At 39.2% G+C, this 15,039-nt stretch overlaps 1 protein-coding gene across 1 annotated transcript in view; it reads right to left on the bottom strand.

Annotated features, from left to right (window-relative positions):
• DNAH7 (dynein axonemal heavy chain 7) overlaps positions 1 to 15,039 on the bottom strand; it is a 245,023-nt gene that overhangs the window by 22,388 nt on the left and 207,596 nt on the right. The window contains exons 56-58 of the mRNA XM_027125386.1: positions 14,272 to 14,472; positions 8,311 to 8,472; positions 104 to 289 (exon numbers count right to left, since the gene is read on the bottom strand). Coding sequence (XP_026981187.1) covers positions 104 to 289; positions 8,311 to 8,472; positions 14,272 to 14,472 — 549 coding nt within the window. The remainder of the gene's footprint in view (positions 1 to 103; positions 290 to 8,310; positions 8,473 to 14,271; positions 14,473 to 15,039) is intronic.

Here is a 15,039-nt window from a genome sequence, read left to right as displayed (position 1 = left end):
AAAAAACAAGCCTTCTTTTTAAAAAAAAAAATCACCTTTTTCTATATCAGAGGAATTCCACATTTTACTGCTTTTAGTTTTCTTGAAGAGCATATGTACTTACATCACCAGAAGGAGGCACAAAATAGATGCCACTGGAGTCGAATTTATAGTGCGGATTCTGAACTAATTCCGTGTTGAAGAATTTCTTTAAGATGCTGCGCAGCGTGCGCCGGTCCCAGTCGTCAGTCACGCGGCCGCCGTAATTGCACTCGCCCGTCATGTACTGCAGGGCGTCGTAGGGCAGTTCCTAGAGTAGAGGTCAAGTCGCTAAACCAGTCAAGACTTAGCAGTGGCACATCATACAGGATCGTGTTTCTTGTTTGCTCATGTTATTTAAACAGTTTACGGAAAGTTTGCATCAACACAATTTCCCTTTATGTACTTCCCGGCTAATTTCCTGTAATTTTCCCCAGGGTCTCTCTCTCCTTCTGTGATTTGTCACTTCCATCAGTGCAAAGAATAGAAATCCTCTATTAACTTGTGAGCTCACCTCTATTCAACCAACATTAATGGACCACCTACTATATGCTTGATGCAAAATTAGTTAGACCATAATCCCATCCCTGAAAATCCTGCACCGTTGAATGACATTCAAAACCAATCCAATATAATTCCGAGATAATCAGTGTTCATTTCCTTCACCACCTCTTTATATCTGTATATGTTTGACAATTAGAATCACACTATATATACAATTTTGCATATAATTTTTCACCAAATCTCATATTATGAGATATCTTTTACTGTTTCACGAAATACTCTTTGAAAATAGTTTTTAATAACTATCTTCTAATATTGAAGATTTCAGTTGCTCCTAATTTTCTACTTTGTTAAATTGTTTCATTAAATATACATCCCTTAAAATTGCTAATGATTCTTTAGTCTAGATTCCTGAAAGGGAAATAACACTGTCAAAGGAAAGTTTATAAAAAGCAATTGACTAATGTCACCAAACTGCTTTCCTGAAAGGGTGTAGTAATTGTAGGAATCAGTTTTAAAATCTCTGCTAATTTGATTGACCAAAGGTAATTAATATTGCGTTAATTTGCATTTTCTAGAATACTAATGAAATTTATGATCTTTTCATATGTTTAAAAACATTTGTTCTTCTGTGAACTAGTCTATTTTTTTCAATTAGTTTTTAAAATTTTTATTTATTTTTGGCTGTGTTGGGTCTTCATTTCTGCGTGAGGGCTTTCTCTAGTTGCGGCAAGCGGGGGCCACTCTTCATGGCGGTGCGCGGGCCTCTCACTATTGCGGCCTCTCTTGTTGGGGAGCACAGGCTCCAGACATGCAGGCTTAGTAGTTGTGGCTCACGGGCCTACTTGCTCCACAGCATGTGGGATCTTCCCAGACCAGGGCTCGAACCTGTGTCCCCTGAATTGGCAGGCAGACTCTCAACCACTGCGCCACCAGGGAAGCCCTCAATTAAAGTTTTAATAGTTTTATTTGTATAAGCTCTTTTATAAATCTACCTTTATCAAATTTCTTGAAATATTTTTCCTGTAGGTTTGCCTTTTTATTATATTCTCTAGTACATAGAATTTCTAAGTGTTTATGAATGCAAAAGAATTGATTTTTCCTATTGCGATTTTATTTATCCTAAGCATAAATACTTAAACAGCCACCAGTAATACAGAGAATTCTCTCACTGCTCACAACAAAACTGAGTATTATCATTTAGGGGAAAAAAATGATAATTAAACAATAAAATTGTTTTTAATTTTTGGGGATATAATTCACATATTATATTAGTTTCAGGGGTACAAATAATGATTTGATATTTGTATATACTGATCACCACAGTAAGTCTGTTTAACATCCATTACCATAATCACAATTTTTTTGTGTGTTGAGAACTTTCAAGATCTGTTTTCTTTAGCCACTTTCAAATATGCAATATAGTATTAACTATAGTCATCAGGCTGGACATTACATATCTTAATTTTATTTTACTTATTTATTTATTTTTGATATTGACATTTAAAAATGTTTATTCACCGCTTGTATTTCTTATTGTTAAATTACCTACTTTATTCTTTTATGTGTTTTCCTCATATGGATGCTTTCTTTTTTTCATTATTAAAAGCTCTTTATAAAGATACCGAATCAGTTTGTCAGAAAAATTTTAGGTATTTTCTCCAATTTTCATTTGTCTTTTATTTTTATGATGTTTGTTTTTGGTATTTTAATATAGCAATGTTTTAAAATGTTTTCTACTAAAATACAGCAATCTTTTCACTTTAGGATTTTTTTCACCATTTTTGTGCTATAAATGCCCTTCTGGCAGTTATCTGCTAAAAGTTAAAGTGTATATACCCTACATCTCAGTGATCCCACTTAGAGGAATCTCTTCAGTAAAAAACAATAGCACTTGGGAAGAATAGGTGGTAGTGATTAGACAGAAGGAATTTATTGAATTCGGGCTTGGGAATTAAGAGACTTGTTACTTGGTAGAATTGGAAGTGAAGGCAGTGAATTTAGGAGAACAGCTCAGTGACCAAGACGTGGTGGAGAAACAAGCAGAACCAGGAGGGAGAACAACGGCACGGTGTTGAGGGGAGTTTGCAGATGCAGGCAGTGCTCGGGTTTGCCTTGTTGACAGGTCCCCACCTCATAAAACTGAAATATAGTAAGAAAACTCCTGTGTGAATTAAATAGTATATCAGCATGAGCTGGGCCCTGGGAGGGCTTTGTGAGGCAGACATAAGATGAGATCTGGAGGGGAGGAGTTTGGCTTATGTTTAAAGGGTTAAACCTGCCAACATTCCCCTGAGAGCTGATGGGTAAACTTGTTTCTCTCAGTAGCTTGATCACAACCAGGGCCAATCAAACTGGGGAATGCATTCTCCCAGGCGCCCAGGTCCATCGGCTGAGGTCGCAGAAAGAGTAGCAGCTCGCTGCTGGGATTTCTTCTCTGTTCTGTTGTTATAAGAGGGTTGAGACCACAGGCCAGGAGAGAGTGCAGAAGTCGGCAACTATATGCAAGGTTATATATGAAGTTATTCACTTTAACATTACTTATTAGTAAGAAATAAAAAGGAAATAAAATCCTCATAGTCAAAAGTGGGAAATGCTGTGTATGCAGCCATTAAAACAAAGATCTGTATCTATTTTGGAAGTTGTCCACAACATATGTGAGTGAGAAAAGCAAGCTGAAAATGACATACAGATGTAATTATGTTTTTGAGGAAAATGTGTGCGTATATTGTATATATGTGTATATATAACTATTTGTGCATAGGAAAAAGTTTGGACAGGCCCTCCTAAGCTGTGAAATTGACTGCTTTGGGGGTGAACTTAGGGTGAGAGTGAGGGGGTGAGCCTTTCTCTCACACACAATCACACACACACAACCCTCCCAAAGGGAATTACCCATTTGCCAAGTACATTATATACATCCACTTGTATTTTCTTCTGTTACAGTTTACTTTTTCTTATTTATGTTTTTAAAATTAAAATATATAAAGAACTCATACAGCTCAATAACAAAAACCAAAAAATCTGATTAAAAAATGGGCAGAGGGGCTTCCCTGGTGGTGCAGTGGTTAAGAATCTGCCTGCCATAGCAGGGGACAGGGGTTCGAGCCCTGGTCCGGGAAGATCCCACATGCCGTGAAGCAACTAAGCCCGTGCGCCACAACTACTGAGCCTGAGCTCTAGAGCCTGCGAGCCACAACTACTGAGCCCACGTGCCACAACTACTGAAGCCTGCACGCCTAGAGCCCATGCTCTGCAACAAGAGAAGCCACCGCAATGAGAAGCCCGTGCACTGCAACGAAGAGTAGGCCCCGCTCAACACAACTAGAGAAAGCCTGCATGCAGCAACAAAGACCCAATGCAGCCAAAAATAAATAGATAAAATAAATTTATATTAAAAAAAATGGGCAGAGGATCTGGATAGATATTTTTCCAAAGAAGACATACAGACAGCCAATAGACACATGAAAAGATGCTCAACATCATTAATCACCAGAAAAATGCAAATCAAAACTACGATGGGATGTCACTTCACACCTGTCAGAATGGCTATTATCAAAAAGACAAGAAATAATACATATGTTGGTGAGGATGTGGAGAAAAAGGAGCCCTTGTGTACTGTTGGAGGGAACGTAAATTGGTGCAGCCACTATGGAAAACAGTATGGAGTTTCCTCAAAAAACAAAATTAAAAACAAAACTACCGTATGACCCAGCAATTCCACTTCTGGGTATTTATTCAAAGAAAATGAAAATACTAATTTGAAAGGCTATATACATCCCTATGTTCATTGCAGCATTATTTACAATAGCTAAGACATGGAAGCAATGTAAGTGTCCACTGATGGATGAATGGATAAAGACGTGGACTATATGTGGAATACACAATACTATTCAGCCATAAAAAGAATGAAATCTTGCCATTTGTGACAACATGAATGGATCTTGAGGGTATTATACTAAGTGAAATAAATCAGACAAAGACAAATACTGTGTGATTTCACTTAAATGTGGAATCTAAAAACACAAAACAAATGAACAAACAAAACAAAACTTATAGATACGGAGAACAGATTGATGGTTGCCAGAGGGGTGGTGAGTTGCCGGGAGGGCAAAATGGGTGAAAGAGATTAAGATGCACAAATTTCCAGTTATAAAATAAATAAGTCATGGGGATGTAAGTACAGCATGGTGACATTAGTCAATAATACTGTGGCACAAATTTGAAAGTTGCTAAGAAAGTAAATCTTAAAACTTCTCATCACAAGAAAAACATTTTTTTTTTAACTCTACGGTGACAGATAACTAGAAGTACTGTGGTGATCATTTTGCAGTATATACAAATGTTGAATCATGTTGTATACCTGAGACCAATGTAATGTTGTAGGTCAATTATACTTCAATAAAAAAGAACAAAATTTTGATTGCTGAAGGATTACATTCGATTTAGTATCAAAGGGAACTGTGAATCACATTCCACAAAGAAGCTCTCTGTATTTCTTGATGGGTTATACGTCATGCGTGAGTAGCAGTTTTGTGCAGTTTGCTATATGATCACTGTGCTGGAGGAACGGGAAGTACTGCTCAATTGTTATTTAACAGAAGGAACAAGTTCAGTCAGTCCCACGCGTCATGAAAAGATTCTCTGTAGCATTTGCCAGGATGGACAATTCCTGATACTCCATAGTTACTCAGCGTGCTCACTCCCCCTTTTTCTCTGGCTGTTTGGTCTGCATTTTCCATTTCTCCTGTCCTCTCTCCTACCATTGATATTGGGTGCTCACCAGCAGCCAGGCTTTAGTTCGTTTTTACGCTACAAGGCCTCCCTTTGAAATCTCAGGTGTTCTCAGGCTTCTCCTTACACATTAACAATTCACAATTCTCCATTTGTGCTCACTCTTTTCTCTCGGGCTTTATATCTATATGCCAAAAGCCTACCAGATACCATCAATATCTACACCTAGACACCCCAGATGTATCAAATGTACAAGACTGAATTATTTATCCACTCATCCACCCCCATACCACTAACCCACCTGCTATATACCCATTAATTCCTGATACCTATTCCCTGTCTGGATTAATGAGTGGCGGTAGGACCACCAACTGAGATCCCAAAACTAACATTAACAGACTTCTCCCTCTCCCTTTACCATTTACTATCTAAGTCATTTCAATCCCTGTTCCTACATATCTATTATATCTCTTCCATGTTCCCCATCCTAGCCCAGATGCTTTAGTTTAAACTCATATCATCTCTTGCCTGGGTTATAACTAATACAGGAGACCATTAGTTTTCTAGGGCTGCTGATAGATGGCTTAAAACAACAGAAATTTATTGTTAAAGAAGTTTGAAATCAAGGTGTTGGCAGGGCCACACTCCCTCCACATCTTCTAGGAGGATCCTTCTTTGTCTCTTCCAGCTTCCATAGCCCCAGTTGTTCCTTGGTTTGTCACAGCATAACTCCAATTGCTGCCTCTGTTTTCACATGGCTGTCTTCTCTGTGTATCCAAATTTCCCTCTTTTCATAATGATACCAGTCATGTTCTATTAAGGACTCACCCTACTCCAGTATGACCTCATTTTAGTTTAACCGATTATATCTGCAACAAATCCATTCCCAAATAAGTTCACATTCTGAGGTAGAATGGATTAGAACTTCAACATATTTTTGGGGGGCGACACAATTCAACCCATATCATCTTAAACTGGCGTGTCATCTAAATCCCTCTAATCTGCTCTCCACTCTGTTGCTAGAGTGGTCTTTCTAAAATGCAAATACTCTCCTAAAAGCAGACCAATAACAATATAATAATCCCAAATCAGCATGGCATACAAGGATGTTCCAAATCATTTATACTTAACCAAACCTTTTCACTTATTGGTACTTTTTTTTAACCTTTTTATTGCTGCTTCTTTACACCATCCACCTGAAAACCTTCTATTTATTGTTTGAGTCCCAAGCAACTGCTCCTCTGTGGAACCTTCCCTAATCACATCCAGCGAGTTGCTTACCTCCTTGTTTGTGTTAAGATCTTTAAAAAGCTAGGGTGACCAAATAAACTACTGTCCAAACTGTAACACTTTGAGAGTGAACGTGGGCACTAAAGATAATTAGAATTATGGAATTTTAGAGTACTATATATATATATATATAAAATAGTATATATATAGTATATATATAGTATATAACTCTATTTTTATATTGGCAGACCTGTAAGTAGTTTTATTCAAACATTGCTTTTAAAATAAGATAATTACTTAAAATAAGAAATTGAAGCAAAAATTTTATAATGATTAAGAGTTTAAGCAGAATAACTTTTCTTAGTGTCTATTCATGTACTTTAACTTCTTAGACATCTCTCTCTCTCAAATAACGTCTCCAATGTTTTCCCGAAGAATGTACTTTTCAATATGGTCTCACTGTTTTTTTAATTTTTAAAGTAAAATTGTCTACAATGTTTTGCAAAGTTTCATTTTATGGTTACTAAATTTTAAATTGCTGACACTTTTAATTGACTCCGCTACATACTATAATATTTTAAATTAGAATATACTCTACAGGTTCGTGAACAAATTGCTAATTAAAGGAGCTCCTCATTCTTTTTGTTTGTATTCAAAAGTGTAATTATTTTAGCTCAAATACTTCCACATGCATTGTTTCATTATAGCTTTTGCCTCCATTCTTAGTATGTTTTAAAAATAAATATTATTACAAGAAAGAAATTCATCGAATCTATGCTTCTTTTGAATGTTTCACCAAATTTTAATGCTGCAAAATCAAAGGCCTTCTCAACTCACTTCATTTTAGTACAGAATACAAATTTGTCCAAAGAAACACAGAAGACCAGACAAATGTTCTTTGCCTAAGTTTAGATATGTCATTTGAGCTCTCAATATTTATTTTCTTGTTTTTTCCTTTGTTTTTATAGAGAGAGGATTCAATGACTTCCTGTTTGTAAGCCTTTCTTAAAAAAAAACCACAATTCACTAAAAGTTTCAAAAACCAAAGGTTTTTTTGATACTCCATTGATTGATTTAAAGATTTCCAACTAATTTTGAACAAAATTCTATCAAAATTTAGAGGATTTGCTTTCGAAAAAGTTCCATATCCTTTTAGGACACTTGCACTGATTTACTAAGCAGTTCTTCAAAAGTTCAAACGTGTTAAAATCCATCTGATAGATAAGCAGCAAAGAGAGAAAGAGAGAGAGAGAGAGAGAGAGTACATGCATGTGTGTGCACGTGCACAAGCGATGGCGAGAGAGAGAGAAAGGAGAGAGGGGTGGGGAGAGGGAGAGAGAGAGCTACAGGGGATGAAATGTGGTTGATGTGATGACATTACATTGCGGGACTTCTTCCCAGAATCTATACCTCAGGTTAACACCAATGGCTTAAGTAGTTTGTTTGATCGGGACAAACGGCCCAAACTCTGGAATAAAACTACAGTAACATTTCCTTAAAAATAAAGTCATGCTCCAGAACGGAGGGAAATCAGTCTGTTTTTTGGTTTTTTTTTTTTTTTTTCACTTTGGAGACTGATTGATGTTTATGTGTCAAAATAAATGATAAAATACAGGTTCCTAATAGACAAACTGACATCCTAACTACCTACTATGGCAGTTATAATATTCTGTTATAATAAAGTCCTACTTAATAAGTTTTTGGGAACTATCCTCCTATTCATTTTGTAAAAAAAGAAATTAATCAGAAGTCCCTGCTCACTGTACAAACACAACGTGATAAACAGCACAACAGGTAATGTCCTTGCTGTGAGTTTTATGGTACCTCATACTGGTTCAGGAACATGTGGAGTTGCTGTACGCTGATTCTTAGGTCAGTCTCGTTGAACTCATAGGGAATATTCCACCCCAGGGGTCCAAACTTCCGTCTCTCTTGTACCAAAGCATGAAAGAAACAGAGACCATATAGTAACTTCTTGAATTCCTCCTGTAATGGGAAGAAATGGTGTAACATCATTATTTCTTCCCCTAATAATGCATTATGCTTATCATATTTTAAAATGAAAGTAATTAATTCCTTTTGCTTATCAATATATCCAGGTCAAAGTAAAACTAAAACAGAATTAACTGTTTCTACCGGCTATTTAGGCTATGCCTATGTGTATACATGTTCAGTTGACACACATAGCTTCTCCGTACACCAGGTTTTTGGAAAGTATAGTAAGCCTGTCTAATTTAACGTTACCTTAGAGGATTTGGGGGGTTTCAACTTAAGCATCATGAGGCAAGGAGTATGAATTCCAGTGTTTGGTCCCAGACCACCATGGAGAAATTTCAAAGGAGATAGTTCAAACCAATTAAGAAGCTCTACAAGCACTTTTGGGTTGAAATTTTGGGCAGCCTCATGGCTTTTCTGGTTGCTTTTAGGTAAGAGAAGTCCTATAGTCACTGTCGACTGCAAAGCCAGCCTTGATTCAGAAATCAGAAAGTACGATGCAGTATATTAATCATTTGTACCCTCCACAAGGAGGATATAAAAATGGTCAAAATAGAGCTTGAGAGAGGATTTTTTTGCTTTTGCTTTTTTTTGTTTTTTGTTTTTTTCGGTACGCAGGCCTCTCACTGTTGTGGCCTCTCCCTTTGCAGAGCACAGGCTCTGGACGCGCAGGCTCAGCGGCCATGGCTCACGGGCCCAGCCGCTCCGCGGCATGTGGGATCTTCCCGGACCCGGGCACGAACCCGTGTCCCCTGCATCGGCAGGCAGACTCCCAACCACTGCACCACCAGGGAAGCCTGAGAGAGGATTTGTGAAGAGGTTTCCTTGGAGAGAAGAGCTGCTGTGCTGGGAGTCCCTTTGTCCTCACCTCCAAGGGAAAGGGGAGTGTGGGGTCCAAGATACTGAGAAGGAACTAATGGGGTCCCTTGGGGAGTTGATACTCATGCCCTGAAGCTGGGATGGAGTGGGACAGTGCAAAACTCATGCCTGGAAGAGTAGAGCAGTCTATGGTCTCGGGTCGTGGACTATGGGAGGGAAATCAGTAGCCTTCCCCCAGATGATGGGCCAATCTGGCGTGAATCCCAAGAAGCAGACAGGGAGCTGGGCTAGGAATGTCAGCCAGTGGTCATTTTAATGGTTTCCTATTCAAGAGGACTTGTGTCACAGAGTAAGGAACCCCAACAGTAAGAGCCTGTATGAAATGAAGCCTGGAGAACCAAAAGCTGAGGGGAATCAGGAACAGCCAGCTGAAGGGGAGGCACTGCCACGGGTGATGGGGTCACAGAGAAGTCCAGCACGGGAGCCGAAGGAGAACCCATGAGAGACCTCACAAGGCAAAAAAGTCAGCTTTAAATCCCCGCCAAGTCCAAAGAGCTCCAGGCAATAGCAGCCCAGAAGAGGAACCTCTGCCCCTCCGGACTCACCCCTGCACACGCCCTGAACTGAGCACTCAGTATCAGCAGCTATCATGTGCAGGAGTAGTTACAAAAAGAAAGGTGGGGCTTCCCTGGTGGCACAGTGGTTGAGAGTCCGCCTGCCGATGCAGGGGACACAGGTTCGTGCCCCGGTCCGGGAAGATCCCACATGCCGCGGAGCGGCTGGGCCCGTGAGCCATGGCTGCTGAGCCTGCGCGTCCGGAGCCTGTGCTCCGCAACGGGAGAGGCCACAACAGTGAGAGGCCCGCATACCACAAAAAAAAAAAAAAAAAAGGTGGCCCAACAACACATGAAAAGATGCTCAACATCACTAATTATTAGAGAAATGCAAATCAGAACCACAATGCGCTGTTATCACCTCACACCATCAGAATGGCTATCATCAGAAAGACAACAAATAACAAATGCTGGAGAGGGTGTGAAGAAAAGGGAACCCTTGTACACTGTTGGTGGAGATGTAAATTGGTGCAGCCACTGCAGAAAACAGTATAGAGGTTCCTTAAAAAACTAAAAATAGAGCTACCATATGATCTAGCAATTCTACTTCCTGGGTATATATCCAGAAGAAAATGAAAATTCTAATTCAAAAATATACATGCACCCCAATGTTCACAGCAGCCCTAGTTACAATAGCCAAGACATGGAAACAACCCAAGCGTCCATCAACATATGATTGGTTTAAGAAGATATGGTGTATATATACAATGGAATATTACTCAGCCATAAAAAAAGAATGAAATATTGCCATTTGCAGCAACATGGATGGACCTAGAGAATATTCTACTTAGTGAAATAAGTTAGACAGAGAAAGACAAATACTATACGATATCACTTACATGTGGAATCTAAACAAAATAAAACAAATGAATCTATATACAAAACAGAAACAGATTCACAGACAGAAAACAAACTAATGGCTACCAAACGGGAGAGGGAGGAAGGGACAAATTAGGAGTGTGGGATTAACAGATACAAACTATTAAACATAAAATAGATAAGCAGTGAGGATTTACTATATAGCACAAGGAATTACATTCATTATCTTGTAATACCCTACAATGGACTATAATCTGAAAAAAAAATAACTTAATCACTTCGCTGTACACCTGAAACTAACACAGTATTATAAATGAATTTCAATTAAAAACAAGGAAAGATGACAACTCCATTCTCTTTCCCTAGTGGCATGAAGCCCACCAACTATAGGCCCGAGGCAAAGTGCTAGAGAGTTGAAACCTATGTTTTGAATAAAAGTTGAAATATTGATTAATATATTGTGTTGCACTTTCTGATTTCTGAATCAAGACTGGCTTTGCAGTTTAAAATGACTATAGGTCATTTTATTACCTGACACTAACCAGGAAAGCCATGAGACTGCCCAGAGTTTTATTCAAGGGCAGGGGGGAAAGTTTCCCCCATGGAATAAAATTGAAAGGGAGAGTGTGAAACAAGAGGAAAGTAGCATAAGTTTGACCACAAAGGTGGGAGAAGCAAAGTTAAACACGCTGTGCTAATTCTGCAACTCTTCTCGATATATTAGAGAATTGAGCAAATCAGTAAAATGTGTTGATGACGTGCAAATATGGAATGAGGAAAAGCAGGAAAGAACCCTGGGTAGAGGGACTGAAATTGAAGGTATTGCTAGGAACTCGTTACTTCTAAAACATGTATATGAGGTGTGTGCATGGACTTGTTAGTACGTACTATATGTGTGTATACAGATTTGCATATGTGTATTTGCGAGTACATGTATACATTTCCAAGTTCTCTCTAAAAGGACTCGAACCACGGACAATAAATGCTACTTGTTTGGCACCCAAATCTTGGTCTCTAATACCATTCCCCATGAAACAGGAACCAGGGCTGTTCAGAAAAATGGCTGGTTCCAGGACTGGGATACAGATAAGCCTGGAGCAGCTTTTGCCAGAAAGAGGAATAATAATAATAATAATAATGGGACCTATAACAAGTACAAAACGAGCTCCCTCTGACCAATTCTGGGACAACTTGAGCAAAAGACTTAAGAATAGTAATGAATTATAAACCATTGGAAAAAATGCAAGGAATTCATGAGTCCACACCAATAAAAGATAAATAAATGGAATGCAAGGGAGGGCTGCTGCTGACAATAGCACGCCAAGTGTCAAATGTGGAGGGAGTGCTGGAGTTGGAATCACCAGCGGAAATAAGTGGGTCAGGCAAGAATCATCACTGGCTACTAAATCTGTGTCCCAGGTAGATTTTGATGAGGAACAGGCTATTTGCATGGTCCAAAATGTCTCCTCACAGACTGATTATTAGTTGCAAGGGGCAAAGCAGTTATTATACATGAAGAAATCAGACCACGCTTCATCTGGGGGATCAAAATCAGTAACAAAATCAGTAACATCAGTGAGGGATAAATGGGCACCGTGCACCTCCCAGTATGATACTCGAGTACGTGACTTCACCCATGTCGTATTGTGGCTCAGAATGCATAACTTGAACCTAATATCGAGGAAATATCAAGCAAGCCCAAAGTGAGAAATGTTCTATTAAAAACAACGTGGTGGGTGGGGATGAATTCTTCAGAAATGTCAATGCCATCAAAGACAAAGAAAAGGGCTTCCCTGGTGGCGCAGTGGTTGAGAATCTGCCTGCCAATGCAGGGGACACAGGTTCGAGTCCTGGTCTGGGAAGATCCCACATGCCGCGGAGCAACTAGGCCCGTGAGCCACAACTACTGAGCCTGTGCGTCTGGAGCTTGTGCTCCGCAACAAGAGAGGCCGCGACGGTGAGAGGCCCGCGCACCGCGATGAAGAGTAGCCCCCGCTCGCCACAACTAGAGAAAGCCCTCGCACACAAACGAAGACCCAACACAGCCAAAAATAAATAAATAAACAAATAAATAAAATGAAAAAAAGACAAAGAAAGGCTGAGGCAATGGTCCAGATTAAAGGAAGCAAAGAGGCATGGTGACTAAATGTGATACTAACCCTGGATCCATCCCATGGTGAACAGGGAAAATGCTCCAAAGGACATCACTGTATCAATTGACACATTTGGGACACAAATACAAATTTGGGTATATTAGATCCAATAGTGTATACTTGCTAAATTTACTAAAATAATAACTGTAATGGGATAAGATAATATCTCTATTCTTAAGAAATATACACTGAAGGACTTATCTAGGAATAAAGGGCAGTGACATATCTAACTTACCTGCAGATGGTCATGTTAACAGGAGACAAATATAAGTAAAGGGCATAGGACTGTTCTTTGTACTACTTTTATATTTGCAACTTTTCTGTGAGTTTAAAATTATTTCCAAATAAAAAGTTAAAACCAAAGGATTATGGTGTACTGCTTTGGCATTTGAGATTTTGGTTTGGGGTTGGATTTTGGTTCATAAACGCCTGGACTTCCAATCTGTGTGACTACTAATGGAAAGCCCTCTGGATCTGGATGAAAGGGAGTAAATTTTTGCAAAAGGGCTTCTGTCCAGTCACCAGGTGCAGAAATGCCCTCACCAGCTACCTGGGGGTAACCTGCTCTCTCTGGGCCAAATCATGCAAAAGTTTGTCATACAGCAGGTCTTAGATGCTTAGGATAAGGTTTGACTTAATTTTAAATACAGGTCCCCCCCTTTTTTTTTTTTTTTTAGTATCCCAGACTTTTGTTTAATGAAAGTACTTCTTTATTCTTAATACTTTCTTTTGATGTGTACTTAAAACACATCCCAACATCAAGAGTGTGAGCTTTTTAACAGCAAAAACTTACCAAGGTTCATAACCCCTCTTAAAAAGAAACTATTCCATTTTTAATTATGGCAAAACACTGTGAAACAATTTTAGGTCACAAACATTCACACACAGAATTCTAATCATGAAAGCAGTGGGTGGCTTCCCTGCTTGCCTGGTGATGCTAAAAAAAAAAAAGACCCTTATGAGCCCATCAATCAGGGAGTAAAATCCTTTTGGCTCTCATTACAGTTATATGGAGGAAATATTTTTATGTGTTAATTTAAAGATATGGCTCCACATAGCAAAGGGCTCAGTTAATATCCTGAAACAAGATTCTCCAACCTTGCAGATTTGTACTGGGAATGGCTCACGGCTGACTTTCTAAACAGAAAGCTGCATAATTAATGACACTCCACTAGATCTCAGCTGAGCAGGAATGAGGCTGGTGGTGAAATAAAATAAAATATTAATAAAACTGACTTCAGTACAGTCAATAATCAGTAATCAAAACCAACAGTGCAGGAGGCCTATTTAATTTGCAGTTTTACTCAGCACACACATCCAGGATCACTGCGGGCCACTTGAATTGCTTTACGGGGCAGAGGTAGCAAGACCTAGCCATTACTAACATTCTTTTTGCAGCTGCCAAAGAACTCAGGGTCAGAGATTGGGTCCATGAGGTATGATCGAATGATATTAGCCCGTAAACCTTTCGGTGCTTCATTGGTCATTTTCACTCCATTCTGCAGTACAGACACAGGGAAATTTGGAGATGGGTAACTTGTCAGCCAAATTCGGAAATCTGGATGTGTTGTTTCTGCGCTTAACTCCTGCAACAAAAGAAACCAGATCCAAAAGGGTCATAAAATGCAAGGAAAATCTCAATCACGTGTGCATGGGATGGGCTGGAAGTGGGAGGAAGTATCTTTACAAAATAGGGCTTATTGCTGCAGTTTAAGGCAAAGGCCTTAAAAACTGATTCTGCCAGGGAAGCGACATACTTCATTGGGAAGGCCCAGAGTTGCTGTCCCTCTCCCTGTTAACAATTAAATCACATGACTGTAAAGTTTACAAAGGCATTACATAATTCAGATTGCGCCGCGATAAAGACTAAGACATTCCGAAGAGTCTTGTATCTTCACTGATGTTGCTGAAATATTTATAGAAACACTTTTCTGCCCCAGAGCCAGATTAAGAATGACGCCTTCTTGCTGTAGCCAGGTTGTGAGAATAAGCAACACACTCAGATAAATCCATATTAAACCAAGTAGGGTTGAAACAAAAAAGAGCATTTTGAAAGGGAAGAAGAACTGGTATATCCTGAAGCACTAAACCATATCACTATTAGCGCCACTTGTTTACGGGGATAGTCAGGCCTGCACTGTGGAGGATGACAG

This window comes from Aethalodelphis obliquidens, unplaced genomic scaffold, assembly GCF_003676395.1.
Source record: "Aethalodelphis obliquidens isolate GAN/ISIS:26980383/991018 unplaced genomic scaffold, ASM367639v1 scaffold2, whole genome shotgun sequence".
Classification (NCBI taxonomy): Eukaryota; Metazoa; Chordata; class Mammalia; order Artiodactyla; family Delphinidae; genus Aethalodelphis; species Aethalodelphis obliquidens.
Note: the sequence above shows the minus strand (reverse complement) of the source record. Positions and strands in the feature narration are given on the sequence as shown.